The sequence below is a fragment of the Sphaerodactylus townsendi genome, linkage group LG08 (assembly GCF_021028975.2).
Source record: "Sphaerodactylus townsendi isolate TG3544 linkage group LG08, MPM_Stown_v2.3, whole genome shotgun sequence".
NCBI classification, from domain to species: domain Eukaryota; kingdom Metazoa; phylum Chordata; class Lepidosauria; order Squamata; family Sphaerodactylidae; genus Sphaerodactylus; species Sphaerodactylus townsendi.
In genome coordinates, this window is record NC_059432.1 from 52,117,275 (window position 1) to 52,128,284 (window position 11,010).

At 41.0% G+C, this 11,010-nt stretch overlaps 1 protein-coding gene across 2 annotated transcripts in view; it reads left to right on the forward strand.

Moving 5' to 3' along the window:
* SHTN1 (shootin 1) overlaps nucleotides 1-11,010 on the forward strand; it is a 96,966-nt gene that overhangs the window by 17,316 nt on the left and 68,640 nt on the right. For both annotated transcript variants that reach the window (XR_007245360.1, XM_048507114.1), the window contains exon 3: nucleotides 7,488-7,548. Coding sequence is in view for 1 of the 2 variants with exons in the window: in XM_048507114.1 (XP_048363071.1) it covers nucleotides 7,488-7,548 (61 nt within the window). In the remaining variant the exon portion in view is untranslated. The remainder of the gene's footprint in view (nucleotides 1-7,487; nucleotides 7,549-11,010) is intronic.

An 11,010-nucleotide genomic window follows, 5' to 3' on the forward strand; every position in this document is an offset into this window, starting at 1 on the left:
TTTGAACCTGGGTCTCCCAGACCCAAGAATAAAGTTTTAACCACTATATTACACTGTCTTTTATAGGGTGGCTGTTGTTGAATAGTAGAGTAGTAATGTAAGTCAGGTAGTAGCACATCACCTGATAGTTGCTGAGCCCTCCTTCAAAGGCCATAACATCTCTGGAAAGAGTCCTGCTCTATCTCCCTGCTTTTTACTGGCAGAAATTGAACTTAGAATGCTCTGGTTGCTCATCAACAGTTATTGAGGCTTCTGTTTCTTAAAACTACAGGTGCTGTTTTTATCATTTGGAAGGAGAAAGGTTTGAAAAAAACACAAAAGTTTTTTTTCAATATTTCAGAATTTTCTGCAAACCTAGGGCATTTTTCACATCACATGGTGTGTTTCAAATAAAGATGTTAGTTCAGTCAGTTGAAATACAGCAATTGAGAAAATTGTATGCTTCTGCATTAGAATATAGTTCTGAATGAATATGAGAATTATCGTTCATTTTTATGCACTGCTTTTGCCAAAACCATTATTTGTGCATTATTGAACATGGTTCTTTGATACAAGAGCATTTATGCCAAAATGTATTTTTACTTTCAAACTTTCAAATGGATGGGGAGAAGCAGGGCTCAGTAGGCACTAGGACCCAGGCATGCTTCGTTCTATGGTGGAAGAATATACAATTTGCTAACATCTTTTATGTGAAACAGAGTATAGTAAGATCTGTCTTGACCATTCACAGTTCCATTCATCAGACTTAAATATTGTTAGATTTGGCCATTTGGCTATGTGAATATACAAGTGGGGCTCCGCAAGACTCTTAAGGGGAAACATATCATTCCCACCATTGCTGAAGCTATCGCAGTTCCAGGCACCACCACCCACCTCAGAGTCCAGCACCAACAGTGTCTGGAAGCTGCTCTGAATCTGGAGCAGCTCTTGGAGTTCTCCACTATAGTGGCTGGGTCCAGAGCAACTCCTAGGATCTGCCACTGGCATGGCCGGGGCTGGAACAGCTCTGAGTATATGCCATAGCTGGGCCCAAAGTGACTTCCTGCTGTGGCAGCCACCAGCTGTTATGGTAAATTAGTTTGCACATTTGCAGACAATGCTGTTATTAAAATTTGGGGAGAATTTAGGCCTCCAGTGTATTTTTTTTACTCTTCAGATTTTTTTGTAAACCTGGGGAATCCCCCAAGTTTACAGAACAATTTGTTGAGCATTGGAGTGGACTCAATCTGCAGATTTAGGTATTTGCAGATGGGGGCACATGTCACTATTAGATATATAAACAAGTGGGGGCTTGTGAAACTCATGGGAGGAATCCTTCCTCTCCATTGCCAAGCCTGCTGAGGTGCCCCCAGTCCCAGTCTTGGCTGGTGAGTTTGCTACATGCACTGATGTACATGATCTGGGGGGCAATCCTGTCCTTTGTTTGTGGGTGTGCCATCATAGGATCCCATAGGGATTTCAAGGGAAGAAACTTTTGGAGGTGGTTTGCCATTGTCTGCCTCTGTGCTACAGCCCTGGTAGTCCTTGGAGGTCTCTCATGAAAATTCTAACCTGGGCTGACCCTGCTTAGCTTCTGAGATCTAATGATAAGCAAATATTGCAGTGCTGGTATGGATTTACTTAGGCAGCTTATGCTACTAAGGCAGCTTGAGTTTTCCAGTTCACTTTGCACTTAAAATGGGAATAATTGTTTGAGATCCTGCATACATGTTAATTGAGTTACAAAAGTAAAGAGGCAGGATCTTCTCTTAAAGGTTGCCGCTTCATAAAATGCCAAAAAAGTGCACAAATGCCAGTTTATACAGGTATTCAGTACGCATCTTGGCAGCATCCATAGCTTGCAAATGAAGGAGCACTTACTATTGATTGTTATGGTGAAGCTACATTTGTGGATCACTATGTCACTTGATGAAAAGAAAATGAGATATGATGCATTTTTTTAAAGTCCCTTACATAGAGAGAAATGCTTCGGTACAATCTCTTTTGCAGTGTAAATTTCCTTTATTATATGATTTTTCACAATGAAGCACTTTTAATGTCCTGCTTCCAATGCAACAAAATAGAGAGAGACAGACCAATTTGCAGTTCAGTCAATACCAGATTTAAAGTGATTGGGCTCTGAGGCACTTAAATTACACAAAATTGCTTTGAAATCAGTATTTCTCAGTTCTATGTTTTTGGACCAGTATGCTAATTCTATCACAAGTACTAATGAGCAGGTTGTGGCAAATACTCATATTTTATATCATAAATGTGTTGTTGGCCAAGATGGACTGTAACTATGAGGGAAGTGTACATTTCCCCAATCCCTGGTACAAAATAATCAATTATAAATTGGTGAATTTATAAATCAATTATAAATTGGTTCCCCTTGTTACTTTGAATCCATGACCCCAATCCATCAATGTCATATAGATCCTCTTCTTCCTAAGCCAATATGATATAGCAGTTAGAATAGGACTGGGATGACCGCAAGCAAATTCCCCGCTCAGTTAGGGGAGCTTGCCATGTGACCTTGGGCCCATCACAATCTAACAAGCTTGTTGGCAGGATTGAGGCCCTTTCCAAACAAATCGTTTAAAATATTTTGAGGCAGGAAATAAAACGGTTCCTCTGAGTTCTGCATTGTTTTTACCCCCAAATGTTTTATTTGCAGCCTCAAATTGTTTTAAATGAATGTCTTTTGAAAGAATTATTTGGTTGAAACATTTGAAAATGTCTTCAGTTTTCTGTGTGCTCTTTAAGACGTTTCCCACGCTACCCCCAGACTTCCTCCTTGGCGCCATTTTTTGAGCTCACTCCATTCCCTCTCACCTGTTCATTTTAATCATTTGTGTGTGCATTTTTTTGAGGGTGGGCTTAATTCTTCAAATAACAGTATATGAGCTGTGAAAATCACAGCATATAACTTTGAAGCATTGAAGCACTGATTCAACTTATAACTAAACAAAAAGGGAAAAAAACACTTAAAGGCGCCCATGAATTATTTTGACGGGTTGAATGCAAACTAGCATCATGGGAAGGGGGACTGAAAAATGTTAGGAGTTTTTTTCAGAAACGTTTTAGGAGGGTTTTTTTGCAGGACGGTCAAATGTGAAAGCTGAGGGAACAAATAGAAAGCCACTTTGGGTCCCCATCAGGAAGAAATGTGGGGTATTAATGTATTTTGTGGGGGGACGTACTCTGTATGGGATGTTTCCTAGCTTTGGCTCTCTTCATACCTCTCCTTCATCACATACCAGTTGTCAGCAGATTCCATCCTCCGCCCTTGTTCTTCAGCCACTCTGTGCCTAAGTGTCCAGTGTGTTTGTATGTCCTTTCTTCTGGACTGTCCTGTTCTTCTGGACAGCCTGTATAGTATAGTTATGGTTCAAGTGTTAAAACAGGACAGATAAAAACCTGAGTTTAAATCTCCACTCAACCATAAACCCTGGGCCAGCCGTTATCACTTAGTATAACCTATCAATGTGAAGGTAAAATATTTGAGTGGAGAACCAATTGTGCTTTCCTGAACTCTAGAGAAAGGGTAGAATAAAAATGTAATGAATTGCAGCACAGCACTCAGCCAAGTGCATAACTATTGTGAAGCCATCAAAGTGCAGGCATGTCTACCCTTTCTATTGGGAGATGAATGAGCTTAAAAATTGTTTTGCTCAAAAAGCGCCACTAAATTATTGGGAGGGAAAAGGAGATTTGGGAGTGGTGCGTTGGAGTTTGGGAGGGAGCTCAGCAAGAATGCAGTGCCATCTCTGAATTTGCCATTCGCCCCAAGGGAACAGCCTTCTGTAGTCTGTAGATCAGTTGTGATTCTATGTGAACTCTGGGCTTGAAGTTGGTAACCCTTATGCTGAGTTAAAATTAATTGTCCTCAGTGAGCCTCTTTTCTGGCGTAAACATGTTGTGGGTCAGCTAGGGCTGCCAAGCCCCCAGTGCAGATGGTGGGTCCCCTGATCCCAGGCTCCATTGCCTTCGGTGGCACTGAGCTGCGATAGGAGGAAAAATCAAGAAAAATTAAAGCAGCCTCGTGTACTTACTGGAAGTGATAAGGGTAGCTCTAGGATCTATCTATGCATTGTAGCTCTAGGATAAGGGTGATTCCTTTGTTGCTTGCTATATGAACATCCAGTAAATACATGCTTCTGTGATTTTCAAATGTTTGCACCTGTGATGCTGTGCTCCACTCAACCCTCCCAACGGTGTTAGGCAGGGCAATGTACCTCTGGGGTCCAAAAACTCTTACTATTTTGAGTCATATCTGTAACAATTGTCAATATTACTTAACCAATTGGTCATTGTTGTGTATCAATACAAAGCCCTATTTCAGATGGCAGTGAAGTTGGGAACAGGCCCCAGGTTTGTGTGCTGTCTCCTTCTGCAGGGCAAATTCCTCCTTCTCTTTCCTTGGTGACCATGGTTCAGTACTATATGTTCACAACTGCTGCGAACTATAGATAATTCTTTCCCAGGTTCCTGTATTAGCCAGAATTTGAGGCCAAGGTTTGCTATGGAATTGCAAACAATAGTTAGAATGGAACCTGGTTGGTATTAACTATGGGTGGACTTGAGGCTGATGTAACACATTGAACCACAGTTAAGGCCAACAAGAAGGGAAGGGATTGGAATGAATGGGCTGTATAAGCCTGCCACCAGTTTCCAGTCTTTTTACCACGGTCCATGCTGTGAATGATCATTGATTTGTTATTTCTAATCTAGGTGTTATTTTCAACTAAACTTCTTTTTTGCTTGTTACCTGTTTGTTATGATAAGATCGACAGTTAATAATTTCTATTGATGGTGGCAGAAAGCTGTGAAGGAGTCCTTCATTCTCAAAAAAACACAAATCATTTTGTTTACTTAATGGGAAGAGCATCCTATTGATTCCCCACAAAACTACCTCTGAGCAATCATACCTGTGAGACTGATCGATATGAGTTGCTGACATGAATATTTAGGCTGTCTTCTTTCTTAGGAGCCAGCATGTCATAATGGCAGACTTTAACCTGGAAAACTGGGTTTGATTCCCTACTACTCCACATGAAGCCTGATGAGTGATCTTGGGTCAATTATAGTTCTCTCAGCCTATGTGGAGGAAGGCAGTGGCAAACGGCCTCCAAACTTCTTGAAAACTCCTTGGAGATGCCATAAGTCAGTGGAGACTTGACAGCAAAAATCAAACACACCTCTCTCTGGCTTACTTTGTGCGTGGGAGGGAGACAGAATCAAGGCTAAGAAAAAATACTATTTAGAAGAGGGGACTGCGGCCAACTCTAGATTTGATGTCCTTGTCCACATCTAGGGTTAAGAAACAAACATAATTCAATTGTCATTCAGTCAGCACTGTTGTTATGATGCAATTTAATTATACTTTCCCTTGGCTGAAAGTATAGTTAAGTGTTTTTCCAATTAAGTGTTTGCATGATAGCTGTCTCATGATACCAGGACCTTGAAATGCTTTAGTCTTGTTTGCACTGTACAAGCAGTCAGTCAAATACTGGAAAAAGTGGATAAGAGCCTCTGGGACAGTCAGCGGTTTCCAATTCTGTTTATCATCAAATAAAACAGAGATGTCATGTAAACAATAGCTAAGTGACTACATGCAGAAGTGGGTGTACAATCGAAAGCTTCCTGTGATTACAAATTCCAGTAGGATAACCAAACAGAACAAAACAAAAAGAGGTCTTCTGACACCTAACAGAACATAATATAAATGCTTATGATCTTTTTTCTTTTGTCGAGTCACAGCTGATTTATGACAACCCTGTCTGGGTTTCAAGGCAGGAGAAGTGATTTGCCACATCTTGCCTTCCTGTCACGATCCTAGTATTCCTTAGAGGTCTCCTATCCAAATACTTGCCAGGGTCGACCCTGGTTAACTTCTGAGATTTGAGGAAATCAGGCTAGTCTGGGGCTATCAGTGTCAGGGCGCTTATGAGCTTTATCGGATATGCAAAGGGCAACTTTATTACAAGTCAGAAAAGGATAGATTGGATCATCCAGGAATTTACCAGTGACAGCAAGGATTGTTTCTAGGTATCCTGTGTCACTGGTTTTGAAAAAGTTCTGAGTTTTCCTGGTAGTGTAAAAGGCCAGTAGCTGTGTAAACTTAGGTCATCAGAATCACACACACAGTGTATTAAAAAAATGGAAACAACTGCTGTAATCTAATTTTGCCTCTACAGTTCGTTCAGTGAATTCACACAGAAACTGCAAATGATACCCAGCAGAAATATTGGATCGTGCATGCCTCTCTAATTGAACCTTAGCAGTCCTAAATGCTTTGCATAAATTGTGATGTTGCATCTGTATTCACAAACCTACTGGATTGTGTGTGTGTGTGCATGCGTCACCAAGTCACTCCTGACACATGGTGACCCGGTAGGGTTTTCAAGACCATTCAGAGGTGATTTGCCTTTGCCTGCCTCTGTACGGGCCCAGAGAGACTATGGTCACCCAGCAAGCTTCAGGTGGAGCAGTGGAATATTGAACCCAGTTCTCCACCAATCTTAATCACTACTCTATGTCCACCATTAGAGTCCACCAATCTTAATCACTATTCCATGCTGGCTACGGGTTTACATTACATGTTTCTAAAATGGCACCTAGTACTCATGACTTAAAGTGATCTGAGACTGCACAAAATGTATAAGCCATAAATTGAAGTTAACACAGCCCTTTGTTGTGCTTGGTTTTGGTGAGTGACTGTGGTCAGCATAAATTACGAAGTGGCATTTTAAAGTATTTGGAATTGCTGATCCCATTTCATGACGCTTGCTCATAATTATAAAAGTTTGGGCTAACATTGCAAGAAGCCACAAGACAGAGGCATGTCTAAGAATATAGTTTCTTGCTTATAGTCTTTTGTGTAAATTAATGAACAATTTTTTTCATGAGTATTAATAAATGCAAACGACATTCTCAGTTAGCCAGTAATCATTTAGAAAAATTGCTTGTCCATGAAATTGTACATATGATGTACATAGAAGAATTGTACATAGAAGGAATGCAATATTCCTTCTCCAAGTATTCATGCAGAATTTATGCTAACCTTGTTAATTGGATAGTGAAGAATTTGGGCTGGGGCTCAATAGTTATCTGCTCTAGGTTTTCCTTCATATCATACTATTAAAACATGAATATGAACACTACCCAAATCAAAAGGGCAAAATAAACATCAGTTGTGAACTTGGGCAGATTTTCCACTACTAGCCATATGCTTTCATATTCTTTGGAGGCTACTTTATCCTGTTGTAATATATGTTCAAAATTTATGGCCCTGCATAGGTATTTTGCCTCTGAAATGTGCACCCGAACTTAAAAAGTATAACTGGGCTAAATAAGCTATTGCTGGTTTGCAATATCCGTTTTTAAGTTCATTTGATTTTGCAGCAGTATCAGAATTCTTCATTGATGCTGTGCTAACTGCTAGTGACTGGTTATATAAAAACATCTATGATTTTGCACAAAATATGTGTTGCGTTTCTTTTCAGTGTGACAAAATCAAACAGGAGAGAGATGAAGCGGTCAAAAAACTGGAAGAGTTCCAAAAAAGTAAGTAGCCCTTTGAACAAGAATGTGGACTATATGGTGGCACATGGTGGTGGTCAGCACAACACCAACTTTCCTACCTCTTTATTAAGCATCTGGCCTGATTCAGAGCTCCAAACAATTCCAAAGCTCATTTAAATAGCTGTGCTCTTTCAGATGGTTTACTAAATAGCATAATGTAGCTTTTTCATCACCACATTGGGGCTGGGGGATGTTTTCCCAGTAAATGAGCTCAAGGCTAGGATGGAAGAGAAAGCCACAGATCATGAACACAGAAGAAGCCGTTAGTCCCTTGCCCTGTTAAGATTTTAATACATCAGATTCCCCCCTCCCGAGTTTAAAAGATCCACCTGCAAACAGGAATACCATCATTCTTTTTGGACTCTTATGCCTTACCACCAGCAAGGCAGGCAAAAATTCAGCAGGGGCGATTCTCCAAACTTGGAGATGCAGTGATAAGGCAGCACCTGCCTTGCCAGACAAGACTAAGGGCCATTTTGTCTAAGCATCATTTTTCCCATTGTGGCCAGTGACCACATTTCTAACCATCACCCGTGGCAGGGGAGGGGGTGACCTTCATTCCAAGGGAGGTGATGAACCTGAGGCAGAAAACTGTCATATATGTGAGGGACAGCTGGGAAGTAGCATTTTCATACTGGCTTACCTTACAGGGATGTTGCCAGAATAATTAGGTCATTTTATGCCCGAGAAAACCTTTGAAAGTTAAAAGCACAATCTAAAAATGAAGGACTGTTGGAAAGACACAAGGCCAGGAGGCAACTCACTTTTAGCAAATCACCAAATTGCCTGGGGCAGACTGCAATCCCTCAGCCTCTCTTGCCCCCCTCCTCCTGCAACCATTTTCTTCCTCACCACACACCTTTTCCTTCCTCTTCATCCTTTTCCCTTCCTCTTCATCCTCCACAGGGATTTCTCCCCCCCCCCACCGAACATCTTGAAGGAAGGAGGGAGCTGGGGACGACGAGGCTTTTCCCTTCCTCCTCTGTGGGTCCCCCCACCCCCCCATGGCTTGCTTGCTTGCCTGAGTTGCCTTCTTGTTTGTCCTTGCAGGCTTTGGGCATCGGCAGCTTTCAGGGGCCTGGCTGGCTGCTCTGCATAGGTGCAGGCCAGGCTCCCGCGGGCAAGTCAGCCGGTCTCCTCTCGCTTGGGTGTGGGAGAGGAGGCCATCGGGGGAGGCGCAAGACATGGTGAGTCATGTGTGACTCACCACGGGTTGCCCAGGACAAGCTGCCCCGGATGTCTCCATTGTCCCTACACCACTACTGAAAGGCATATCTGGGGATCTGAAAACTGATCCCCTGAACCATTTGTAGTTTGGCCATTAGTAAGAAAAAGAGAGGAAAAATTGACCATTGCAAATTAAAGCAAGACCATTCTTGTGGGCCTTTGGGTCAGAGGATTTTTTCTCATGAGATTCTCCAAAATGTGGCATGAAGCATGGAGTTTCAGTCATGATGGTTCAAAATAAGTCAAAATACAAAGGAATTAATGCAGGCAGTGTTAAAGGTATCCTTTTGTGCTTTGAAATAACTATATTCTCTACCCCAAAAAGTACAAATGATGCTACAAATAGATGACATACAATTTTCAGGCATAGTTCACATCTTTTTCTGTCACAGCTTTTGTGTTTTATAAATGCTTCACGGCAAGCAGAAATACAACAGAAAGAGATGTTCTGATGACAGAGGTTTCTGTTGCTAAACACCTATCTGTCATCTAGGCTTTAAGACTTAAACTCCCCCATTGTTTTTTGGCATAGCTTTCAAAGTATTATGTCTTCTGTTTAAAAACAAAATGGAAAATAATGCCACATATGACATAAAAATAGAAAGGGGAGTGAGGGGTCCTGAGTCTTCAGATATAATGGTCATAGCCTTCCACAAAGAGCTTCTGCAATAGGGAAGGCTCCATCTATTGAATTTCGCACATATAAACAGCCTTTTAAAAGTATCGACAGTTTTCCCCAACTCTGTACATGTAATGTCAAATCATATATCAATAAAATGCTCTGAACTGTGGGTGGATCATCACACCTTCAACTGTAGCATGGGTGCAGACATCATTTAGTTTCCACAAGGTGTTGTCTGTCTCCTTTTCATTTTGAAGTTCATAATTTTCTCTTCTTTTGTGCTCTCTTCTTCTTAGCTCTTTCTAATTTCCCAGTTACATTCCCCCTCCCCTGCCCCCCACACACCACCTTCTCTCTGTCTCCAGAAAATAGCACAATCCGAATTGGAGTAATGTGTAACTTTTCAGTCAGCCAGTTGGACAGCATCACTTGAGGACTGTAAAGAAGCTGGACAATTCAGCTTTCAAAGCACTTATTTCTTGGTACTATTATTTATTAAAATAACTTCATATATGGAATTCCAACTTTTCACTTCTCTTTTTTCTTCCCATGATCACCAATAGCTCAATTGTATTTTTCTTTTTAAAATCCCCAGAGATTTATTCCAGCAACCCATAAGGGAGCGGGTGCATCCAGTAAGCAAAACAGCAATTGAAGGCTGTGTGTGGAATGTGTGGTTTCAGCATCACCATTATCAGAACAGTATCATGAGATCCAACCTTATTTTGGTTCTGTACTGCAGTGTATCCAAGTAGAATTGGAATGTGTAATGTGTAACTTTTAATAACAACCGGGGACTGCTTTTTTGAATGGGGAGAATTGTGCTAATATTATGCAGTAGATTTTTTGGAATGGGACTCTGGCACCAAAATAGGCCTCTGGTATGTTCTGATCAAAATTAGCCCCTGATAAGAATGTGTCAATGTCGGGAAGTTTTCTCCTCATCTTGGTGCATTGAGTTTTTGTTTCCCTGCTCTTCCCTTTTTTATGAGGTAACGAAGTTTTGTAAAAAAAAAAAAACCTGCAACACAACCCGCACACTGCTTTTTAATTGCAGGTTGTGGTTCTTTGCAACCACTAGGGTTGAAAATACCCAATTTTAAATGAGATATGGTGACGTCTTTCATTGGAGCAAGGGATAAATATGCTAACTCTCTGCCTCTACCAAATATCCAGTTTTTCACTTGTGTGATAATGGTTCTATTGATTCTGTGTGGTGTCTGGAGATAACAAAGCACAGCTAATGGGAGTGGAAAGGCTCCTGTGAATAGCTTCTCAAGTGAGGACATGACAACAGTGTTGTCGGCTGTTATGTTAGGTCTCAGTCACTATAGTATGTTTTGTTGGGAGTATTAGTGAGTTTTAAAAAACCGAAGCCTAATACATTGTCAAGGAAGGAATTTACGCAGCTGTTGTTTATATTGGTTTCAAAGACAGAATTAAGAGGACCCTCCTATAAAATAGTTACACACTTTACAACATCTCGAAATGATCATGGCATCACCCCTGTGTAGCAGAAATTTTCTTAACAAGTCAAATTCCTGTGAAAGAGAAGAGGAAAGAAAAATAACACATACAAACATGCATACACCTTG